Source organism: Mobula hypostoma, chromosome 4 (genome assembly GCF_963921235.1).
Source record: "Mobula hypostoma chromosome 4, sMobHyp1.1, whole genome shotgun sequence".
NCBI classification, from domain to species: domain Eukaryota; kingdom Metazoa; phylum Chordata; class Chondrichthyes; order Myliobatiformes; family Myliobatidae; genus Mobula; species Mobula hypostoma.
In genome coordinates this window covers 83370321-83396361 of record NC_086100.1, presented here as the reverse complement: position 1 = coordinate 83396361, position 26041 = coordinate 83370321, and the positions used below count along the sequence as shown (strand labels likewise).

The following is a 26041-nucleotide window of genomic DNA, read 5'->3' as shown; positions in this document are numbered from 1 at the left end:
CATAGATGCTGTCTCGCACAGCACTGTTGTAATGCATAGTTATTTGTGTTATTGTCACTTTCCTCTTGGCTCGAACCAGTCTGGCTATTCTCCTTTGATCTTCCTCAATAACAAGGTATTTCCACCCATAGAACAGCCACTCACTGGACTTTTTGTTTGTTTTCTGCACCATTCTCTGTAAACTCTAAAGAGTAACGTGTGTGAAAATCCTAGGAGAGCAGTAGTTTTTGAGATACACAGACCACCCCGACCAGCACCAACAATCACTCTATGATCAATTCCTTCCCCATTCCGATGTTTGGTCTGACAACAACTGAACCTCTTGTCCACATCTGCTTATTTTTATGCATTGAGTTGCTGCAATGATCATTCTAGTCAAACTTCCTCTCCATTGTAATGTTTGGCCTGAACAACAACTGACCACAACTTTTATGCATTGAGTTGCTGCCATACGATTAGCTGATTAGATATTTGCATGAATGTGTAGGTGCTGAATTATATGTAATAAAATGGCCACTGAGTGTATCATTTGCATCATTCAGAACATATACAGTGTATAAACAGTTGCAATTGTTTCAAATGGACTCAAAAGAATAGACAAGGGTTTTGAATGCATTTTATTTTAAACTAAATTGTCACATATATATAAAAAACAATTCTACCAAATTATTCATCTCACTCACAAATCAGAATGATAAAAGTGTGTAGTTCACAGTAACGGGTGAGATAGCCAAGGATTAGATGGAGAAGTATTAATCAGGCCTCCTGAAGAGGAACTCAATCTTTCACTGTAATATTTTATTCAAGGGGCAGGGCAGGTTAGAATTTGACAGGGTTCTGGTAGTTGATCTAATATACAGTCAATATCTCAGAACTAGCTGGAGGAAGGAATGTACGTAATTAATGAGCATACATGGCTTATATCTATTCATCTATGTCTTTTGGTTTGAGTTACAGATCAGAATATACCACATGACTTTAGGTTTCTTTATGAAGCAAATTATACTATAAACTCAAATAATACTGTAAAATGAGTGAATGGTTTGCAACTAATTCTCTGAAGCTTTGCACTAACTTGATTTTCGCAAGCACACCTCTTATTTTTACAATATACGCTCCATTAATTTGTGAGAGTGTTTTCCCCCATAGCTTACTGTCAAATTGGAAGGTTTCATGACCCGTTCTCTTCAACATGTACACTTCCTGTCCTTCTTTCTGAAAGTGTTTTGATCCAAGTGCAACATATGCTAATTTATTAAATGATACTTCACAGTCGAATATCATGAACTAACAGTAAATAATTATCATCCTCAATCTAAGTCAATGACCCTTTCTCAAAAGATTTTATTCATTGTTGCATACACAGCCCTCTCATAATTTTTTTTCCCTCACAATCTAACATCTCCAATAATGAAACCAGTCCAAAGCCAATTGGCTTTCACTTGATAAAATACTCCCTTGATCTGCCTGCCCCATATTCTGAACTTTTCTGAATTCTTCCAGAGTCTGAAGAAGAAATTGGAATTCTACTCACTAAATAGATAAACAATTCTCAGTCACATTTCACTGAGCTACTGAAGTCTTCTTGGCTCGCCAGACTGTGACAGATGTCAGTCATCATCTTCCGCATCCGCTGTTTCCTGAGGTGACAGTCCACTAGCTTCCTCAATGGCAAAGTCATCATCTTCTGGATTTCTGAAGATAAAGGCAGCAGAGTTTAAAGCCACGTTCACAACCTACTTCCACATAACGACAAAACAAGACAGACACAGACAGCTGACCCCAACTATCCAATGAATTCTAATCCATACTGACTAAATCATGCCGAGGGTAAACCAACACCCAAATAGAGTGAATGGAACATGCAATTACTATCCAATACCAAAAGCATGAAAATCCTAACTATAAAAGCATAAAGCAGAATGTCACAGGAGACGGTTGTCAGGTTCCCTGTGGCTGTACCTGCTGAATCATTCTAATCCCACCTTCCAGTCCTGGATCTTGGCTTTTCGATTTAATGTCCAAATTCTATTTAAAGTGAGATGAGATTCTGCCCTTACTGTCCTCTTAGGCAATGAATTCAAGAAGCCTATCACTCTTTTCTCCTCTCCCCTCTGATCTTTCTGCCAATTACTATTAATTGTCTATGCCCCCTAGGCTTTGAACATTCAACTAATGGAAATAGATCCTTGTTATTTCCTGTACATAAGACCCTTAATTAACTCTCTCTTTCTGACTCCTCTGCTTCAAAGAAATCTATTTCCCTGACTGGGAAACATTTTTATAACTCTCCTTTCCAATATAATCTCCTCTCCCCTGTAACCATCGCTCTCAATAATACGTTTTGGATACTGTTGAGGGGAATGACCTGCTGGGGGTGGGGAGCCGCAGTGAGTTTGGTGCTGCGGCTCAGGAGAGAAGAGAGGAGAGGTGAAGAGGACTGCAGTAGTGATAGGAGATTCCATAGTTAGAGGAACAGAGATGATATTCTATTGTCGGGATGGTATGTTGCCTCCCAGGTGCCAGGGTCAGGGATGTCTCAGATCAGATTCACAGCACTCTAAAGGGCAAGGGTAAGCAACCAGAAGTCTTGGTGCACATTGGCGCCAATGACATGGGAAAGGCCAGGGGATCCTGAAGAGAGATTTGAGGAAGTGAGGTAGAAAGCTGAAAAGCCGAACCACCAGGGTAGCAATCTCTGGATTGCAGCCTATGCCACGCACCAGTGAGGGTAAAAAATGGAGCATTAGGCAGATAAATGTGTGGCTGAGGAACTGGTGCAGGGAGGAGGGGTTCAGATTACTAGATCATTGGGATCTGTTCTAGGGATGATATGACATGTACAAAAGGGATGGGTTACACCTGCACCAGAGGGGAACAATATCCTTGTGGGCAGGCTTGCTAGAACTGTGAGGAGGGTTTAAACTCACCTGGTGGAGGGATGAGAAGTGGAGTGGTTGGGCTGAGAATGGGGCTGCTGGTTTACAAACAGAGGCAATGCGTAGTGAAAATGCTTGCCGAGACAGGCTGACGATAGGGCAGAATTGCAGTCAACAGGATGACTGTAAGAGGCAGTCAAATTGCAATTACAGTTGCAATGTAAGAGGAAGTCAAAATTGAAAAGGGTGAATACAGGACTATATTAGAATGCACGCTGTATACAGAATAAGGTAGATGAACATGCTAAAGATTAGCGGGTATGACGTTGTGGGCATCACTGAGCCGTGGCTGAAAGAAGATTATAGTTGGGAGTTTAACACCCGAGGATACACTTTGTATCGAAAGGACAGGCAGGTAGGAAGATGGGGTGGTTCGGCTCTGTTCGTAAAAAATAAAATCAAATCCATAGAAAGAGGTGACATTGGATTGGAGGGTGTAGAATCCTTGTGGGTAGAACTAAGAAACTGCAAAGGTAAAAATACACTGATGGGAGTTACATACAGGCCTCTGAACAGTAGCAAAGATGTGGGCTACAAGTTACAACAGGAGGTAGAAAATTCATGTCAAAAGGGTAATGTCAAACGGGGGATTTCAATGTGCAGGTAGATAGGGAAAATCAGGTTGGTGCTGGATCCAAAGAGAGGGAAGTTGTAAAATGCCTACAAGATGGCTTTTTAGACCAGTTTATGGTTGAGCCCAATAGGGAATCAGCTATTCTGGATTGGGTATTGTGTGGCAAACTGGATTTGATGAAGGAGCTTAAAGTAAAGGAACACTTTGGAGACAGTGATCATAATATGATAGAATGCACCCTGAAGTAGGAGAGGGAGAAACTGAAGTCAGATGTACCAGTATTACAGTATTAAAGGGAATTATAGAGGCATGAGTGAGGAACTAGCCACAATTCATTGGGATGACGGCAGAACTGCAATGGCTAGAATTTCTGGCAGCAATGATCCCAAAGAAGTAGTATTCAAAAGGCAGGATGATGAAACTGAGGCTGACAAGAGAAGTCAAAGCCAACATAAAAGCCAAAGAGAGAGTATATAATAGAGGAAAAATTAGTGGGAAGTTAGAGGATTGGGAAGCCTTTAGAAAACCAACTGAAGACAACTAAAAAAAGTCATAAAGAGGGAAAAGGTGGAATATGAAGCTAAGATAACCAATAATATTAAAGTGATCATCAATAGTTCTTTCAGATATATAAAGAGTAAATGAGAGGCATAATAGATATCAGACACTGGAAAATGATACTGGAGGGGAAGTAATGGGGGATGGCGGATGAACTGAATAAGTATTTTACATTAGTATTCACTGGGAAACACTCTTGCAGTATGCTTAAAGTTCAAGAGTGTCAGGGGGCAGAAGTGAGTGGAATTTACATTACTACAGAGAAGGTACTTGAGGAACAAAGGTCTGAAGGTAGATAAATCACTGGGCTAGTCAGCCTACACCCCAGAGTTCTGACAGAGTTGGCTGAAGAGATTACAGAGACATTAGCAATGAACTTTCAAGTATCAGTGGATTCTGGAAGACTGGTAAATTGGAAGGGAGAGAGGAAGAAGAAAGGAAATCATAGGCCAATTAGTCCGGGAAGATGTTGGAGCCAATTGTTAAAGATGTGGATTCAGGGTATCTGGAGCCACATGACTAAGTAGGCTGTATTCAGCATGATTCACTTAAGGAAAAATCTTACTTGACAAACTTGTTGGAATTCTTTTAAGAAATAACAAGCAGGATAGACAAAAGAGAACAAGTGGATGTTGTGTACCTGGATTTTCAGAAGTCCTTTGACAAGGTGCCACACATGAGGCTTCTTACAGGAAAGACACTAGCATGGATAGAACACTAGCTGATTGGCAGAAGGCAAAGAGTGGGAATAAGGGAGCCTTTTCTGGTTGGTTGCCAGTGACTAGTGGTGGCCCATAGGGATCTGTGTTGGGACGGCTTCGTTTTAAGTTATATGCCAATGATTTGGATGAAAGAATTGATGATTTTATGGCCAAGGTTGCAGATGATATGAAGACTGGTGGAGGGGTAGGTAGTGCTGAGGAAGCAGGGAGATTGCAGATTGACTTGGACAGATTAGGAGAATGGACAAAGAAGTGGCAGATGGAATATAGTGTCAGGAAGTGTATAATCATACACTACGTAGAAGAAATGAAAGCATAGGCTATTATCCAAATGGAGAGAAAATTCAAAAATCCGGGGTGGCAAGGGACTTGGGAGTCCTCGCGCAGGGTTCACTAAAGGTGAACTTTCAGGTTCAGTCTGTGGTGAGGAAGGCAAATGCAATGATAGCATTAATTTCAAGAGGACTAGAAAATAAAAGCAAGGATGTAATGTTGATGCTTTGTAAGGCATTGGTACGGCCTCACTTGGAGTATTGTGAGCAGTGTTGGGCCCCTTATTCAGGAAAGGATGAGCTGACACGCTGACATTGGAAAGGTTTGGAGGAGGTTCATGAAAATGATTGCGGAAATGAAAGGGTTACTAGAGGTGGACTAATTGATGGCTCTGGACCTGTACTCACTGGAATTAAGAAGAATGAGGGGGAATCTCATTGGCACCTATCAAATGTTGAAAGGCCTCAGTAGAGTGGATGTGGAGAGGATGCTTCCTATGGTGGGGAAAGTCTGAGACCAGAGGACACAGAGGAAAGAGGGATGTCCTTCAAGAATAGTGATGAGGAGGAATTTTATTAACCAGAGAGTAGTGAATCTGCAGAATTCATTGCCCCACAGGCAGCTGTGGAGGCCAGGTCATTGGGTATATTTAAGGCAGGGGTTGATTGGTTCTTGATTAATCAGGGCATGAAGGGTTATGCGTAAAGGTTGGAGATTGGGGGTGAGAGGAAAATGGATCAGCCATGATGAAATGGCAGAACAAACTCAATGGGCCAAATGGCCTAATTCTGCTCCTCACTCTTGTAAGTCTAAAGCAGTGACTAAAATGTAATGCGTACTCAAGCTGTAGCCTAACTAGTGCTGTAAGCAGTTGCAGTGTAACATCTTTGTCCTTGTATCCTGTGCCTTGTCTAGTAACGGAAGCATCCTACATACAGTACCTCAAACACCTTAATGTCTTCTCCTGCTATCTGCAACATATTTTTAAAGGTCCCACTGCTCCTCCATTCTAGGGCTTTTTTGGGACATCTTCAGAAGTTATGAAATAGTGGGGAGCAGCTAGAACCAGTTTTCAAACAAAAAACTGTTCACCATGTAAGGTACACTGCTATCTTAAAGCCAACCATTGGGTGTAAGGTATTCTGATTCTCTACCATTGTAACTACTGAAGAAAAGGTAATAATTAAATACTCCTGCTAATCATTTCTAACTGAAACCATTATAAGACTGGAGAAGATATTAAGTTATCATTCCCTGTTAACACAACATTAAAGGCACATCCTTGCCTCGTAACACATAGTTCAGGGCAGGTCTGTTTTGTCATTTAATATTCTAGTTGTTTGTATACTTAGGGACTGATTTCTCAACTCTGTTACCGAACTCTGTGCACGGAACCTATTGGACCAGCCACCGTGTCTGAAGATTCAGAGATTCTGTCAGGTCAGAGAGGATTTGCTCCTGTTGTAAATCAGTAATTCTGCCAAGTTATCTGTCTACATTAAAAATGTTCAAATAGGTAATTACAGGCATTGAATCTTTTGTTGCCTATCTGTATAAAATGTGTAAACCATCATTGGACTGTTGGGAGTGTCAGAGGGGAGAAATAGCTTCCGTGGATCTTCTTGCATTGAAGAAAGACTTCTTACAACTACCTGTCTCTGGTGGTTTAGTCACAGTCACAACATTCCACATTATTCAAAATTCTGCTGATTATTGTACATTCTCTTGCCTTTTTGCACCTCCCTAAATGCATAACTCCCCACTTCCCCAACCTGACTGCCTATATTTTCTTCCTGTCTATGGAAAAGACTACAGTTGATGTTTCAGGCTGAGACCCTTCAGCAGGACTGGAGAAAAAAAAAGATGAGGAGTAGATATGAAAAGTGGAGGGAGGGAGGGGAGGGAGAAACACCAGGTGAAATTGGGAGGGGGAGGGCTGAAGTAAAGAGCCAGGAAGTTGATTGATGAAAGACATACAGGGCTGGAGAAGGGGGAACCGAATAGGAGAGGACAGAAGGCTACGGGAGAAAGAAAAGGGAGGAGGGAGAGGAACACCAGAGGGATGCAATGGGCAGGCAAGGAGGTAAGATGAGAGAGGGAAAAGGAGATGGGGAATGGTGAAGGGGGGCCATTACCAGAAATTTGAGAAATCAATATTCATGCCATCAGGTTGGAGGCTACCCAGACAGAATATAAGGTGTTGTTCCTCCAACTTGATTGTGGCTTCATCGCAACAGTAGTGGAGGCCATACATTGACATATCGGAATGGGAATAGGAAGTGGAGGAGACCATATATTGACATTTTGGAATGGGAAGGGGAAGTGGAATTAAAATTCAGCAATTTGTGTGTGTTGCTTGGATTTCCAGCATCTGCAGATTTTCTCTTGTTTTCTTGCTGTCTAGTGTTTTCTTCCTCCAATATCAAAGTTCAAACTTCAGAGTTCAAAGTAAATTTGTTATCAAAGTACATGCTGTATATGTCACCATATACATACAACCCTGATATTCATTATCTTGTGCACATTCATAGCAAATACAGTACAAGAAACATGACAGAAGCAACAAAATACTGCCCCCAACAGGACAAACAAAAAATGTGCAAAAGGCAACAAACTGTGGAACGGCAGAGACAAAGAGAAAGAGAAAAATATTGATAACATGAGATGAAGAGTACTTCAAAGTGAGTCCAATGGTTGTGGGCGCAGTTCAGTGATGGGGTGAGTGAAGGTATCCCCTCCACTTCAAGAGCCTGATGGTTGAGAGGTAATAACTATTCCTGAACCTGTTGGCACACACAAAATGCTGGAGGAACTCAGCAGGCCAGACAGCATCTATGTAAAAGAGTACGGTCAATGTTTCAGGGTGAGACCCTTTGGCAAGAGTACGTCAACTGTACTATTGTCCATAGATACTGCCTGGCCTGCTGAGTCTCTCCAGCATATTGTGTGTGTTGCTCAGATTTCCAGCATCTACAGATTTTCTCTGGTTTGTGCCTGAACCCGGTGTTGTGGGTTCTGAGGCACCTGTATATCTTTCATGAAGGCAGCAGCAAGAAGCGAGCATATCCTGGATGGTGGGGACCTTTGATAATGGATGCTGCTTTTCTACAATAGTGCCCCATGTAAATGTGCTCAATGATGGGGAGTGCTTTACCCGTCTTGGTCTGGGCTGTATCCACTACTCTTTGTAGGCTTTTCTTTACATAGGCATTGGTGTTTCCATTCAAGGCCGTGATGCAGCCAGTCAATATAATTTCCACTACTCATCTGTAGGAGTTTGTCAAAGTTTTAGATCACATGCTGAATCTTCTCAAACTTTGAAGAAAGTAGAGGCATTGCTGTGCTTTCTTCGTAATGGAGCTTAAGTGCAGGACCCAGCACAGGTCCTCTGAAATAATAACACCAAGGAATCTAAAGTTGGTGACTCTCTCCACATCTCCCACTGAGGACTGGCTCATGGACCTTCAGTTTCTTTCTCGTGACATCAATAATCAGCTCCCTGGTCTTGCTGATGTTGAGTAAGATCACTCAGCCAGATTTTCAATCTCCCTCCTATATGCTGATTTGTCATCACCTTCGATTTGGCCTATGACAGTGGTGTCATTGGTAAGCTTAAAAATGGCACTGGAGCTGTGCTTAGCCACACAGTCATAAGTGTAAAGTGAGTAGAGCAGGGGGCTAACCACACAGCCCTGTGGCACACCTGTGCCGATGGAGATTGTAGAGAAGTTGTTGCCAATCCAAACTGACTGGTGTCTGCAAATGAGAAAATCGAGGATCCAATGGCACAAAGAGGCCAAGGTCTTGAAGCTTATTGATTAGTTTTGAATGTTGATCTGTAGCCAATAAAGAGCATCCTGATGTATACATCTTCATCGTCCAGATGTTCCAGGGTTGAGTGTAGCACCAGTGAAAAGGCTTCTGCTGTCGACCTGATGTGGCGGTAGGCAAACTGGAGTGGATTCCAGCCACTTCAAAGGCAGGAGTTGATATGTTTCATCACCAACCTCTCAAAGCACTTCAACACAGTGGATGTAAGTGCTACCGGACAATGCAGGTTTCTGCATTCTGCTTAGGCACCGGTATAATCAAAGCCTGCTTGAAGCAGTGGGGAGTACCTCAGACTGCTAGATGCTTTCTGTGGGCTCACCCTCCTGGAAGATGCTCTCACGTCAGCCCCAGAGACTCAAACCACAGGGTCATCGGGAGCTGTGGGAATTCGTGAAGGTTCCTCCATGTTTAGATGGTCAAAGCCAACATTAAAGGCATTGAGCTGATATGGGAGTGTAACCTTTTTGTCAGCGAAGTTGCTTGGTTTCACTTTGTAGGAGATGATAGCATTCAAGCCCTGCTACAGCTGCTGAACATTCTGCAGTGATCCAAGTCTGGTCCAGAATTGCCACGTCATATGTGAGATGGCTCTCCGGAGATTGTACCTGGATGTCTCGTATTTTTACTTGGTCACCAGACCTGACCACCACTGATCTGTCCCCCAGCAGACTACGGATCTCATGGTTCATTCAGGGCTTCTGGTAGGGGAAGACTCTGTTAATATTCAACCACACAGCCAATTTTTGTATCATCTTCAGACTTCCTTACCACTCCCTCTCCCATATCAAGATTTAAATTATTAATATGCTTTACAGAAAGCAAGGCGCTGAGCATCAAATCCCGTGGAATGCCACCTGTAACAATCTTTCAGTCACAAAAACACCCATCAAACATTTTGTTACTTCCTGCACATTGAGAGAATTCTAAATGTAATTTGTTGCTCTTCCCAGGATTCTTGAGCTTTTACTTTTTATTTTATTGTCTGCCAGATGAGGCCAATTCAAAACCTTGTTATGACCCGGGCAGACTACATCAAATGCACTGCTCCTCTTTATCCCATCAAAAGAATAATAGAAGTGTGAATCTATTTTAAACAACTAATTAAAATCCAAATGCATAGCCGAATATTATCAGATAAAAATTAATTTCCATTTGTGATGGCTAAATCCCAGTCAATAAAAACCTGCTGAATAATTCAATAAAAACTTAAGCTTAATTCAAGAGTCAATAAATTCCCAAACAATGAAATCGACGTCCAACCTTTGAAAAGTAAATGTCACTGCAAAGCCAATAATAAAAGATAAATAGGATTCGATAAAGATTAAATCCTATGAAATGAAAAGAGAATGTAGATCACAGGTACTGTGTGGTCTAATTACCATAATAAATAAATAAAGGCATCCGTTAGTCTTGCGAGACCACGGATCTGCGCCTGGAAAGTCTTCACTCTCCAGGGCGCAGGCCTGGGCAAGGTTGTATGGAAGACCAGCAGTTGCCCATGCTGCAAGTCTCCCTCTCCACGACACCAATGTTGTCCAAGGGAAGGGCATTAGGACCCATACAGCTTGGCACCAGTGTCGTGGCAGAGCAATGTGTGATTAAATGCCTTGCTCAAGGACACAACACGTTCCCTCAGCTGGGGCTCAAACTCACGACCTTTAGGTAGCTAGTCCAATGCCTTAACCACTTGGCCACATGCCCACACAATTATCATAAAATGATAATTAAAACCATTTGAAATAAAATGTTTAATTTTTTTTTAAATCTTATTCCTTGTCAGGCAAAATAACATTCCATTCTGTAGTGTGTTTTTATTTATTCTTACTTGTTATTTTCTGTCAGATGTTCCATGGTGAGAGAGGCAAGGAGACAAAAATTGGAGAAAAATAGAATTAGTTATATATTAGCTTAATGCGCACATTCAGTATTCAGAGCATATAGGCAGAGACAAATGGAAAGACAGACAGATGTAGGTATAACAAACTCATCCAGATAAGGACAAGGCAGAAAAAAGACAAATGTACTTCACATACAGAAACAAAGACTTTCAAACCAACTGTGCAAGATGGATATTCAGGTGTAAATCTTTATAGAAACAAAATGACTTATTTCATTGCAGGAATCATTTTAGCAGATGTGTGTGAAATCAGATTTGTGGTAACAGTGAGGGAGAAGAGAAGACACTCACAACTGGTAGATAGGTTAACTATTTACAAGACAAGACAGGCTCTAAACATTCAAGTAAACTCTTCCAGTTACGCCCAGATGCAAATGCTTATCTACAGCGTGTGCTCAGATCCCCTCTCACAGCAGCACACTTTTCTCTGTTCCCCTGACAACGGTCATGACCTCCAGTGAGCCCCTGAAGCAAGAAACCAAGTGATTTCAACGTGCTAGATTTATATTCTTCCAGTGCTGTGATGTCATCAGCCAGCGCCTTAGTGCCAAACTTCAGCCAATGGAAGGGCTACAGTGCTCCTTAAACAGGCCAACCTGTAGCTAGCATTGGTGAGCGGCTTTCGGTGAATGTGTCAGAAAGCTGGTATCAGCAAACAGGAAAATTCAGAGCAGGTAAACAATATAGTTGTCAGTTGATTAACGAGGTAAATATTATGATGCATCTTTAAGAATGCTTTAGGAAGGAATTTCCAATTGGCTTTAACTGGTTAATGTAGGGTTGCTACTCATGGACAGTTAAATCTGCAGTTAGCTCTGGTACGTTTAGGTGAATGTGTATTTACTACCTGTATTTACTACCTGTACTACTGTATTTGCAGATGAAAATCGAAGACACGCTACCCACAGATAAAACCCTTTGCTGACTTTTCTCTTGGCTTCTTTCTGTAAAGTATTTCAAGAAGATAATGACTAAAGCCAGGAACTGGTTCCATGGAACTTCGGTTCCCTTTACTGGTTTCTGCTTTAATCATCCATCTGTGACAACCCTACCTGTGGCAGCTAAAACCTAAACTCCTTCTGAGAATGCTGTGTCTCTCCATTTTGCTCTCTTCCCTCTTGATATCCAATACTTATCTCCTTGATCAATAACAGCTACTTGACCACCTGCCGTAACACCTCCATCTGTGTGGTTCATACACCTCTCTGATCAATGTCACCACTGTGTCCGCCCAGTCACATCTGAATGACCTCCTGTCCAGCGTCAATCAAGGTGGAGCATTCTGGGATTCCATTCTGCCACACCGATGACAGCTGCACTTGCAGAAGGAATGCATTGGAGGGCAGGACTTACAATAGTAAGGCCAGTGAATTCTGCAAGCACACCATCCTAAACAGGAATGAGAGATTGCAGCGCCACTCAGAAATTCCAGCTAAGTAGATAACAAAATGTTTAAAACTCTATCTCACTCTCATTATACAATTATGATCTACCCACTCCCCTTTCATTTCAAGACTGACTAGTGGAATGCTTGAGGCTGCCAAAGAACACAAGAACATCATTTGGCAATGTTTTAATTTTGTTCAAGTTATGTTTATTTTGTTGCTCTGCTTTAAGTTTTTTTGTTTAATTGGACTATTTATTGATTATTATACTATGGATGTTAGTGTTGGTAAATAGGATTAGTACAGATGGGTATTTGATGGTCATGTGAACAGAGTGCTTCTGAGCTCTGTGACCAAAGAAAGCCCTTAATCTGCTGACTCCTGTGAAGTGACTTAAGGACATTGCAATGTTATTCCAATTAATCTATTAAAATAGGCCTCGTCATTCAATAGCAGGTAGATCATCGCCATAGAAGTTTCATGCTTAATTCCCAATCGTTTTCTGTTTCAATGCCTGAAGGACCAAGGATAGATTTTCAATTTTTTTTTCTTCATCTAGGACTAGACTCAAATGATGGAGGTGGGGTATGGGGTGAATGAGTTCTTTTTAGTGTTGAGGTCTCCCCTCAGACTGGTCTGCCAAAATCCCAGAACAAAGGGGTTAGTTGGCTGCAAGTGAATACCTCTCCCTCACTTCCAGAGCTGCCCACACATCTTTACCATTATCCAGCCCCAGGTACCTTAGGCTAACGTTGCACAGTATCCATCAGGGTGGGGAGTTCTTGTGTTACCTTGCTGTCTCTTTTCCCAGTGCAATGTCTTTTCAAATGCCAAAAGGGCAGCTCTACACCACCACTATTACTACACACACATCTGCCCAAAGTAGATTCCACAGGATCTTATGGATAGTTCATACCCACCAGGATTGGGGTGCATGAGCAGGAAGGGTATTTCCACGGTCACATCACTACAGAAAGAGAAAGAATCAGAGTGAGACAGAACAAGAATGCTGCTGTTGCACGAATGACACACTTTGCATCAAATCCAATCAGATTTCTTGATCTCTAGCTACCAAAATGACAACGCTGTGCTGACGTCTTTCACTTTTGCACACGGGAATGTCTGCTGCTTTCTGCACAGCAAGCTCCCACTAAGGAGAGTAAGATAAAAGCTAAGATCAAATTGGTAAATTAAATTAATCAATTGGTTCATTATTGTCAGGCACAGTGGAAAGCTTGGTTTGTCAGGCCATCCAGACCAACCATTTCATTACAATGGTGCACTGAGGTAGTACAAGGCAAAGCAGTAACGGAACAAGGCAGAATAAAGTGGCAGACAGAGTGCAGTGCAGGCAGACATTAAGGTGCACAGCCATAACGAGGTAGAGTGTGAGATCAAGAATTCACTTTATTGTACCAAGAAACCCTTCAGTAGTCTCATAACAGTGGGATAAAAGCTGTTCTTGAGCCTGGTGGTAGCTACTTTCAGGCTTTTGTATTTTCTGCAATTATCTCTACTTATTGATGGAGATCAGGTGAAGCATTGGCTATGACATCAACTGATCTCCCCTGATCTTCAGCTAATGCCTTGGGATCTTTTATGCCTATTTGCAAGTTTAATGATTGCTCAGAACGTGGTGCAGTCCTAGCGCCTGACTCATTTGCATCCTCAGTGTGGTGGGAGGGGTATCTTTATCTTCACTGTCCGGACAGAGCACAGTATGAAAACTAGGCAGGTCCAGCAGATGGTGCATGACCCTGAGTGGCTAAGATGTGAATTACTCTGCCTGTGGAATGGGGTGCCATTGGAATTCTGAGTAAAATCTACCCTCTTGATTCCGAGACAAGAAAGCATTCAGCGGCTTATGTGGCTTAGTCATTCTCTGTACAAGGCATCTGCTAATGATGATTTAAAACTGAGAAATGACTGACAGCATAAATCACACATTCTTTCCATTATCTGTTCATCATCAGCCACGTGCCCCCACCTCACAACACATCAGATAATCTGCTGTGTTCTACGAGTCTGTGGTGGCCAGTGCTTGTTCTACGAGTCTGTGGTGGCCAGTGCTATCATGTTTGCTGTTGTGTGCTGGGGCAGCAGGCTAAGGGTGGCAGACACCAACAGAATCAACAAACTCATTCGTAAGGCCAGTGATGCTGTGGGGATAGAACTGGACTCTATCATGGTGGTGTCTGAAAAGAGGATGTTTTCTAAGTTGCATGCCATCTTGGACAATGTCTCCCATCCACTACATAATGTACTGGGTGTGCACAGGAGTACATTCAGCCAGAGACTCATTCCACCGAGATGCAACACAGAGCGTCATAGGAAATCATTCCTGCCTGTGACCATCAAACTTTACAACTCCTCCCTTGGAGGGTCAGACACCTTGAGCCAATAGGCTGGTCCTGGACTTATTTCATAACTTACTGGCATAATTTACATATTACTATTTAACTATTTATGGTTCTGTTACTATTTATTATTTATGGTGCAACTGTAACGAAAACCAATTTCCCCCGGGATCAATAAAGTATGACTATGACTATAAGTAAACCTGCATTCTTTACAACTGTTACGTGCAGAATGAGAGGAAATTCTCCCGTTTATCACTGATTCAGGAAAATGCCTAATTTTATGCAATGATGAAGATAGAACAGTACAATACAGAAATAGATCCTTTTACCCACAATGTTGCACCAGACTAATTTAATAATTAAATTCCTAACTTAATTAATCCCTTCTGCATACACAATGTCCATGCCTCTCTATTCTCTGCACATCCATATGTCAAAGAGCTTCTTAAAAGTTTCTGTTGTACTTGTCCCTACTACCACCCTGGCAAGATATTACTCACTGTGTAAAAACTGCCCCAAACCTTAAATGCATGCCCTCTGGCATTAGACATTTGTGAAAAAAGTTGCCTGACATCTTGAAAGGCTATCCATAACTTTCATAATCTTTTAAAGTTCTATCAGGTCTTTCCTCATCCTCTGCTACAACAGAGAAAACAACCCAACACATACCTTCTAATCTAAGGAACATCCTGGAAAGACCCTTCTCTGCCTTCTCCAAAGCCTCTACATCCCTCCTATAATGGGCCGACTAGAATTGAATGCAATATCCAGATACTGTCTATCTAAAGTCTTCTAAAGCTGTAACATAATTTTTCAGCTCTTGAACTCAGTGCCTCAACTAATAAAGGCAAGCATGCCATACGCCTTCTTTAAAACCTCATTAAGCTATGTAGCCACTTGGAATCCAAGATCTCTTTGTACATCAACACTGTTAAAGGTATACTGTCCCTTTATATTTGATCTTTCAAAGTACACCACTGCACACTTAGCCAAATTAAACTCCATCAGCCATTTCTCTACATATTATTGGGTATCCTTGGGTAATTTATTCACAACACGACCAACATTTTCATCCAAGTCATATATATAGACCTCCAAACAGAATAAGTGTCATCAACCGCTACTGTCTCTTTTCTATGGGTAAGCCAATTACCAATCCAAATGGAAAAGTAACCAAGGACTCCAGAGATCATAACTTTCTGGATGAGTTTACTATGAGAAACCTTGACAAATTCCTTGCTGAAATCCATGTAGGCAGCTCTACCTTCATTAATCATCTTTGTCATCTCCCCAAAAAACTCAATCAAGGAAGTAAGACATGACTCACTCTGCACAAAGCTATGCTGTCTTTAATTAGTCCATGGTTTTCTAAATGCTCATAAATCCTATCCTTAAAAATGGTCTCCAATAGCCTCTCATTCACTGACGTAAGGCACACTGGTCCGTTTCCAGAATTATCAATGTTTCCTTTCTTGGATAATGGAACAACATTAGCTACTTGCCAGTCCTCTTTGACCTTGCTTCTGGCAATAGAGGACACAAAGATCTTGGTCAAGGCCCCGGGAATCTCATCTCTTGACTCTCTTAACAATTTTAGGAATATCCTATCAGGCCCTGGGGACTTATCCACCCAAATGTCCTTTGAGACCCAATATTACCTCATTTTCTTAAATCTCAAAATTAGCATATTGACACACTCCATCCTATGATTCCAAGTCAAAATAGTAATTATTAAAACAAATCTGAACCAATACATTGACTGGCCCAGTCCAGATGTTAGCTTAGGAAGAATAATCTTTCCACGTGTTAAGTAAATTTCTTTTTACATATTGTTGAAAATTAGTAAGAACCTATAAATTAAGATATTGATAATTTAATGTAATATTACTTCACCTGGTGGTAATGTCACCGAGCAAGCTGCAAGAAAGCATGAACAACAAAATTAATGTTATGCATAAGTAGCTCAATTCATTGCAGACACTTACATTTAAATAACTTCACAGAAAGTGAGAAATGCAGGGAATACACTGGTCAGAGACACACTGAAGGGTGTAAGGTGCCAAGAGTGTCTGAGGAGTTGTTTGAATATAGAAATAGCTGAGGCAGATGTGAGATAGAGCAGAGCACGGTATTTATTAAACTGTGGAAGAGACAGGCGCATGTACTACACCTAATTTCAGCTAACTTGCACACAGCAAGATGACTCACTAAAACAATATCAGTGATATGGTTTGAAGGTGAAACAGTATCCAAGATATTAAAACCTACCTGTTCTTTAAAAGATATCAGAGGCATTTTGCATCCACTAGAGAGGAAAGATGGAGCATCTGTTTAACACATGCTCATGCACTAAAGATGAGCTTAGAGCGTGGATCAGTACTTGGAGCGATGATGTTGTGGCCATTACAGAGACTTGGATGGCTCAGGGGCAGGAATGATTACTTCGAGTGCCAGACTTTAGATGTTTCAGAAAGGACAGGGAGGGAGGCAAAAGAGGTGGAGGTGTGGCAGACATGGAATGATGGTCTATGGAGTCTCTGTGGATGGAAGTTAAGTACAGGAAGGGGTCAATAACTTTACTGGATGTTTTTTATAGACCACCCAATAGTAACAGGGACATCGAGGAGCAGATAGGGAGAAAGATTCTGGATAGGTGTGATAATAACAGGGTTGTCATGGTGGGAGATTTTAATTTCCCAAATATCGATTGGCATGTCCCTAGACTGAGGGGTTTAGATGGGGTGGAGTTTGTTAGGTGTGTTCAGGAAGGTTTCTTGACACAATATGTAGATAAGCCTACAAGAGGAGAGGCTGTACTTGATCTGGTATTGGGAAATGAACCTGGTCAGGTGTCAGAGCTCTCAGTGGGAGAGCATTTTGGAGATAGTGATCACAGTTCTATCTCCTTTACCATAGCATTGGAGAGGGATAGGAACAGACAAGTCAGGAAAGCATTTAATTGAAGTAAGGGGAAATATGAAGCTATCAGGCAGGAACTTGGAAGCATAAATTGAGAACAGGTGTTCTCAGGGAAATGTACTGAAGAAATGTGGCAAATGTTCAGGGGATATTTGCGTGGAGTTCTGCATAGGTACATTCCAATGAGACAGGGAAAGGATGGTAGGGTACAGGAACTGTGGTGTACAAAGGCTGTTGTAAATCTAGTCAAGAAGAAAAGAAGAACTTACAAAAAGTTCAAAAAAACTAGGCAATGATAGAGATCTAGTCGATTATGCTAGCAGGAAGGAGCTCAAGAAGGAAATTAGGAGAAGCCAGAAGGGGTCATGAGAAGGCCTTGGTGGACAGGATTAAGGAAAACCCCAATGCATTCTACAAGTATGTGAAGAGCAAGAGGATAAGATGTGAGAGAATAGGACCAATCGAGTGTGACAGTGGAAAAGTGTGTATGGAACCGGAGGAGATAGCTGAGGTACTTAATGTGTACTTTGCTTCAGTATTCACTACAGAAAAGATTCTTGGCGATTGTAGGGATGACTTAGAGCGGACTGAAAAGCTTGAGCATGTAGATATTAAGAAAGAGGATGTGCTGGAGCTTTTGGAAAGTATCAAGTTGGATAAGTCACCAGGTCAGGGCAAGTTGTACCCCAGGCTACTGTGGGAGGTGAGGGTGGAGATTGCTGAGCCTCTGGCAATGATCTTTGTATCATCAATGGGACAGGAGTGGTTACGGAGGATTGGAGGGTTGCGGATGTTGTTCTATTATTCAAGAAAGGGAGTAGAGATAGCCCAGGAAATTATAGACCAGTGAGTCTTACTTTAGTGGTTGGTAAGTTGATGGAAAAGGTCCTGAGAGGCAGGATTTATGAACATTTGGAGAGGTATAATATGATTAGGAATAGTCAGAATGGCTTTGTGTAAGACAGATCGTGCCTTCCCAGCCTGATTGAATTTTTTGAGAACACAAAATAATCTGCAGATGCTGTAAAAGATCAAAGCAACACTTTCAGTACGCTGGATGAACTCAGCAGGTTGGGCAGCATCAGTCAGAAACGATGAGTCGACGTTTCGGGCTGGAACCCTTTGTCAGGACTGAAGAATGAAAGATGGGGAAGGATTTGAAGAATGCTTGTAGCGTTAGTTGATAGACCAGTAATTTGAAAGACAAAGGGGTGGGGGAGGGGAAGCAATGATGTCATAGCCCTGAAAACAATGGGTGGTAGAAGAAGGAGGCGGAACCATGAGGGAGCTGGGGGAGGGGGTAGAGTGAAATAGGGATAGAGGAAGGGAGGGGGAGGGAATTACCAGAAGTTAGAGAATTCTATGTTCATACCAAGGGGCTGGAGACTACCTAGATGGTATATGAGGTGTTGCTCCTCCAACCTGAGTTTAGCCTCATCATGGCAGTAGAGGAGGCCATGTATGGACATAGCTGAATGAGAGTGGGAAGCAGAGTTGAAGTGGGTAGCTACCGGGAGATCTTGTCTGTTGTGGCGGACAGAGTGGAGGTGCTCGACGAAGCGGTCCCCCAATCTGCGTCGGGTTTCACCAATGTAGAGGAGGCCGTACCGGGAGCACCGGATGCAATAGATGACCCCAGCAGACTCACAAGTAAAGTGTTGCCTCACCTGGAAGGACTGTTTGGGGCCCTGAATGGTTGTAAAAGATGAGGTGTAGGGACAGGTGTAGCACTTACGCTTACTGGGATAAGTGCCAGGTGGGAGATCGGTGGGGATGGACGCGTGGACCAGGGAGTCGCGGAGGGACCGATCCCTGCGGAAAGTGGAGAGGGGTGGAGAGGGAAAGATGTGCTTAGTGGTGGGGTCCTGTTGAAGGTGGCGGAAGTTGCGGAGGATAATGTGCTGGATCTGGAGGCTGGTGGGGTGGTAAGTAAGGACAAGGGGAACTCTGTCCCTGTTGTGGTGACGGGAGGATGGGGTGAGGGCCGAAGTATGGGAAATGGAGGAGATGCGGGTGAGGGCATCATTGATGACGGTAGAAGGGAAACCACGATCCTGAAAGAAAGACAACATTTGAGATGCAAACAACAGGAATTCTGCAGATGCTGGAAATTCAAGCAACACCCATCAAAGTTGCTGGTGAACGCAGCAGGCCAGGCAGCATCTATAGGAAGAGACGCAGTTGACGTTTCAGGCCGAGACCCTTCGTCAGGACTAACTGAAGGAAGAGTGAGTAAGGGATTTGAAAGCTGGAGGGGGAGGGGGAGATGCAAAATGATAGGAGAAGACAGGAGGGGGAGGGATAGAGCCGAGAGCTGGACAGGTGATAGGCAAAAGGGGATACGAGAGGATCATGGGACAGGAGGTCCACGAAGAAAGACGGGGGGGGGGGTGACCCAGAGGATGGGCAAGAGGTATATTCAGAGGGACAGAGGGAGAAAAAGGAGAGTGAGAGAAAGAATGTGTGCATAAAAATGAGTAACAGCTGGGGTACGAGGGGGAGGTGGGGCCTAGCGGAAGTTAGAGAAGTCAATGTTCATGCCATCAGGTTGGAGGCTACCCAGACGGAATATAAGGTGTTGTTCCTCCAACCTGAGTGTGGCTTCATCTTTACAGTAGAGGAGGCCGTGGATAGACATGTCAGAATGGGAATGGGATGTGGAATTAAAATGTGTGGCCACTGGGAGATCCTGCTTTCTCTGGCGGACAGAGCGTAGATGTTCAGCAAAGCGGTCTCCCAGTCTGCGTCGGGTCTCACCAATATATAAAAGGCCACATCGGGAGCACCGGACGCAGTATATCACCCAGTCGACTCACAGGTGAAGTGATGCCTCACCTGGAAGGACTGTTTGGGGCCCTGAATGGTGGTAAGGGAGGAAGTGTAAGGGCATGTGTAGCACTTGTTCCGCTTACACGGATAAGTGCCAGGAGGGAGATCAGTGGGGAGGGATGGGGGAGACGAATGGACAAGGGAGTTGTGTAGGGAGCGATCCCTGCGGAATGCAGAGAGAGGGGGGGAGGGAAAGATGTGCTTAGTGGTGGGATCCCGTTGGAGGTGGCGGAAGTTACGGAGAATAATATGTTGGACCCGGAGGCTGGTGGGGTGGTAGGTGAGGACCAGGGGAACCCTATTCCTAGTGGGGTGGTGGGAGGACGGAGTGAGAGCAGACGTACGTGAAATGGGGGAGATGCGTTTAAGAGCAGAGTTGATAGTGGAGATTTTTATGCACACATTCTTTCTCTCACTCTCCTTTTTCTCCCTCTGTCCCTCTGAATATACCTCTTGCCCATCCTCTGGGTCACCCCCCCCCCCCCGTCTTTCTTCCCGGACCTCCTGTCCCATGATCCTCTCAAATCCCCTTTTGCCTATCACCTGTCCAGCTCTCGGCTCTATCCCTCCCCCTCCTGTCTTCTCCTATCATTTTGCATCTCCCCCTCCCCCTCCAGCTTTCAAATCCTTTACTCACTCTTCCTTCAGTTAGTCCTGACGAAGGGTCTCGGCCTGAAACGTCGACTGCGCCTCTTCCTATAGATGCTGCCTGGCCTGCTGCGTTCACCAGCAACTTTGATGTGTGTTGCAACATTTGAGATGTCCTGGAATAGAAAGCCTCATCCTCAGAGCAGATGCAGCGGAGACGGAGGAACTGAGAATAGGGAATGGCATTTTTGCATGTGGCGGGGTGGGAAGAGGTATAATTGAGGTAGTTATGAGAGTCAGTGGGCTTGTAGAAGATGTCAGTGGACAGTCTGTCTCCAGATATGGAGACCGAGACATCGAGAAAGGGGAGAGAAGTGTCCGCGATAGACCAAGTGAATTTGAGGGCCAGGTGGAAGTTTGAGGTAAAGTCGATGAAATTTGCGAGCTTAGCATGGGATGGGTCCCTCCGCGACTCCCTTATCCACACGTCCATCCCCACGGATCTCCCACCCGGCACTTATCCCTGTAAGCGTAAGTGCTACACCTGTCCCTACACCTCATCTCTTGCAACCATTCAGGGCCCCAAACAGTCCTTCCAGGTGAGACAACACTTCACTTGTGAGTCTTTTGGGGTCATCTATTGCATCCGGTGCTCCCGATGCGACCTCCTCTACATTGGTGAAACCCGACGCAGATTGGGGGACCGCTTCGTCGAGCACCTCCGCTCCGTCCGCCAAAACAGACAAGATCTCCCGGTAGCTACCCACTTCAACTCTGCTTCCCACTCCCATTCAGATATGTCCATACATGGCCTCCTCTACTGCCATGATGAGGCTAAACTCAGGTTGGAGGAGCAACACCTCATATACCATCTAGGTAGTCTCCAGCCCCTTGGTATGAACATAGAATTCTCCAACTTCCGGTAATTCCCTCCCCTTCCCTTCCTCTACCCTTATTTCACTCTACCCCCTCCCCCAGCTCCCTCGTGGTTCCGCCTCCTTCTTCTACCACCCATTGTTTTCAGGGCTATGACGTCAATGCTTCCCCTCCCCCATCCCTTTGTCTTTCAAATTACTGGTCTATCAACTGAAGCTACAAGCATTCTTCAAATCCTTCCCCATCTTTCATTCTTCAGTCCTGACGAAGGGTTCCGGCCTGAAACCTCGACTCATCGTTTCTGACTGATGCTGCCCGACCTGCTGAGTTCATCCAGCGTACTGAAAGTGTTGCTTTGATCTTTTTTGAGGATGTGACTAAACACATTGATGAAGGTGGAGCAGTAGATGTAATGTATATGGATTTCAGCAAGGCATTTGACAAGATACCCCATGCAAGGCTTATTGAGAAAGTAAGGAGGCATGGGATCCAAAGGGACATTGTTTTGTGGATCCAGGCCTGGCTTGCCCACGGAAGGCAAAGAGTGATTGTAGACGGGTCATATTCTGCATGGAGGTTGGTCATCAGTGGTGTGCCTCAGGGATCTGTTCTGGGATCCCTGCTATTTGTGATTTTTATAAATGACCAGGATGAAGCAGTAGAGGGATGGGTTAGTAACTTTGCTGATGACACAAATGTTGGAGGTGTTGTGGATAGTGTGGAGGGCTGTCAGAGGTTACAACGGGACATTGATAGGATGCAAAACTGGGCTGAGAAGTGGCAGATGGAGTTCAACCCAAATAAGTGTGAGGAAGTTCATTTTGGTAGGTCAAATATGATGACAGAATATAGTATAGTATACAGTAAGACTCTTGGCAGTGTGGAAGATCAGAGGGATCTTGGAGTCTGAGTCCTTAGGACACTGGAAGCTGCTACACGGGTTGACTCTGTGGTTAAGAGGGCATATGGTGCACTGGCCTTCATCAACTGTGGGATTGAGTTTAAGAACCTAGAGGTAATGTTGTAGCTATATAGGACCCTGGTCAGACCCCACTTGGAGTTCTGAGCTCAGTTCCAGTTGCCTCACTGTAGAAAGGATGTGGAAGCCATAGAAAGGGTGCAGAGGAGATTTACAAGGATGTTGCCTGGATTGGGGAGCATGCCTTATGAGAATAGGTTGAGTGAACTCAGCCTTTTCTCCTTAGAGCGACGGAGGATGAGAGGTGACCTGATAGATGTGTATAAGATTATGAGAGGCATTGATCGTGTGGATGATCAGAGGCTTTTTCCCAGGGGTGAAATAGTTAGCACGAGAGAGCACAGTTTTAAGGTGCTTGGAAGTAGGTACAGAGGAGTTGTCAGGGGTAAGTTTTTTTTTACGCAGAGAGTTGATGAGTGTGTGGAATGGGCTGCTGGCGACGGTGGTGGAGGCCAATATGATAGGGTCTTCTAAGAGACTCCTGGACAGATACATGGAGCTCAGAAAAATAGATGGCCTTGGGTAAACCTAGGTAATTTCTAAGGTAAGGACATGTTTGGCACAGCTTTGTGGGCCAAAGGGCCTGCACTGTGCTGTAGGTTTTCTAAGTTTCTATATTTCTATGACTTCATGCTCAGGTCCCCAAACCAGAAAATGAACTTCCAAGCCAGAGTTAAGAGTTAATGAGGCAGGGACCAAAGCTGCAATAAATTAATGCTTAGAATTTAAGGTTTCTTTCTGGAACTGCAGTTCTAGGATTACCTGCAGAAAATCTTTGAAGACTCCTTCTGTTACAGAATTCATATTTAGATGAATACCACGGCTTCCTGGCTTAGAAAATCAATTATACAGCAGAAGACAACTAAACTCCAGCAGCATTTCCAACTGGACAAGGTGTAAAGCATGAAATTGAGCTATGTGCTTCTGTGTTCCTGATGTACCAATATGTAGGCACCCAGAAATGCATCAGTAATGCCTATCTGCATGCCAAGTGTGTTTAGTGTTGCTACTGCAATACTGGAGTGTCCATGCACAACTGTATAGGAATGTGAGGTTTAGCAGCAGGAGGGTAGATGGCTGGGTGCCACAAAATGGGGTAGGGGGGATTTTTGGGAAAGGTGAGTGTGCAACCCATCAGAGGATGAGGCTGGAACTCTTTCTGCTCTACCCAACAACTAATTTTGTAGGAAGGGACAACTTGCTTGTAGGGTATGTGGGGGCTGTTTTTACTTCCTCAGTGCCAAAGCATTTAATGGAGAAATGGAGAATTCAGGAAGTCCACTCCAGTGACTGAATTAACCTTCCTAACAAAAACTGAGGTGAACCCACCCTGTTATTGGTAGAGATGATTCTTATGAAGATAACTCCCCCACTATTTCAGAGGAGATGTGAACACTCTAAACATTATCAATTGACCATGCGCTTCCAAGTGCAATACAACTTGTAGCCCTTGATGGTAAAATCTATAATTTCCAGGTTCTGATTGTGTGGGTGAGTAAGGTATCTTCTGATCACTCACAGTGAATATAAAAATAAAACTCAGCATAGGATTATGTGAAGTTGCAAAGCTGATTCTTAAGTGTAAAATGTGAATATCTGCTACAAAAATGAAACTAATTTGAAGGCAAATACTCACCCAGGAATCAACAAGCTGACTTTTACGGTATAGGACACCAACATCCCCTGAACTTCTCGATCAGTTCCTTCCTTTAAACTGCAACAAAGGAGTGACTGGTGATTATACTGAATTGTACCTTTCCCACAGGTCCTCAAGCATATTGGATCATCAGTGCCTTCATTCTGTCTTCCCTTTCTGCTCCAATCTTTTAAAACAAGCTTCCTGTCACCTCTCTTTAAAACAAAGCTGATGGATCTTTGCTAAACCAGTCACTAATCTAGACCTTAATGCAGAACTGTGCTAACTCACCACTACATCTCCTTCCCTTACACAACTAATTCTTGAAAAATACTGCAAAGAAACTCACAGCATCTTCAGCAGAGTCATAGAAAAGTACAGCACAGAAACAGGCCCATTGGGCCACCTAGTCCATGCTGAACCATTTAAACTGCCTAGTCCCTCCAACCTGCACCCAGACTACTGCCCTCCATGCCCTCCTATCCATGTAACTATCAAAACTTCTCTTATACGTTGAAATCGAGCTTGCGTGCACCATTTATGCTGGCAGCTCATTCCGCACTCTCAGAAACCTCTGAATGAAGAAGTTTCCCCTCATGTTCCCCTTAAACTTTTCACCTTTCGCCCTTAACCCATGACCTCTAGTTGTAGTCCCATCCAACCTCATTGGAAAACCATACAGGCATTTACACTACCTATCCCCTTCATAGTTTTGTACACCTCTATCAAATCTACTCTCAATTTTCTAAGTTCCAGGGAATAAAGTCCTAACCTATTCAGTCTTTACTTATAACTCAGGTCCTCCAGCCCCAGCAATGTTCTTGTAAATTTTCTCTGCACTCTTTCAATCTTACTTACAACTTTCCTGTTGGTAGTTGACCAAAACTGCACACAATACCCCGAGTTAGGCCTCATCAACGTCTTATACAACTTCAACATAACATCCCAACCCCTGTACTCAATACTCTGATTTAAGAAGGCCAACATGCCCAAGACTTTCTTGACAACCCCATCTACCTGTGCCACCACTTTCAATTAATTATGGACCTGTATTCTTAATATTCATTGCGTAAGGTCTACCTTGGCTGGTCCTCCCAAAGTGTAACACCTCACACTTGTCTGCATTAAGTTCCATCTGCCTTTTTTCAACCTACTTTTCTAGCTGGTTCAGATCCCACTGCAAGCTCTGATAGTATTCCTCGTTGTCCACTACACTCCCAATCTTTGTGTCATCCACCGATTTGCTGATCCAGTTAACCACATTAGCATCCAGATCGTTGATATGGATGACAAACAACAACGGACCCAGCATCAATCCGTGGCACTCCACTAATCACAGGCCTCTAGTCAGAGAGACAACCATCTACTACCACTCTCTCTGGCTTCTCCCACAAAGCCAATGTCTAATCCAATTTACCACCTCATCCTGAATGCCAAGTGACCAACCTTCCATACGAGTCCACGTAGACAACATCCACTGCCTTACCTTCATTAACTTTCTTGTACCTTCCTCAAGAATCTCTGCAAGCTTAGTTAGACATGACCTACCACGCACAAAGCTATGCTGACTATCCCTAATCAGTCCTGTCTATGCAGATATTCATATACTGTATATAGTTCCTTAGAATACCTTCCAATAGCTTTCCCACTGCTGATGTCAGGCTCACTGGCCTAT

The 26041-nt window shown here is 43.5% G+C and overlaps 1 protein-coding gene across 1 annotated transcript in view; it reads right to left on the bottom strand.

Annotated features, from left to right (window-relative positions):
• Positions 1-1288: 1288 nt before the first annotated feature.
• The window catches only part of LOC134344855 (S-arrestin-like), a 54829-nt gene continuing 30076 nt past the window's right edge, over positions 1289-26041 (bottom strand). Inside the window, exons 11-14 of the mRNA XM_063044962.1 lie at positions 24367-24444; positions 16433-16456; positions 13100-13146; positions 1289-1695 (exon numbers count right to left, since the gene is read on the bottom strand). Of these exons, the coding sequence (XP_062901032.1) occupies positions 1553-1695; positions 13100-13146; positions 16433-16456; positions 24367-24444 (292 nt within the window). The 3' untranslated portion in view covers positions 1289-1552. The remainder of the gene's footprint in view (positions 1696-13099; positions 13147-16432; positions 16457-24366; positions 24445-26041) is intronic.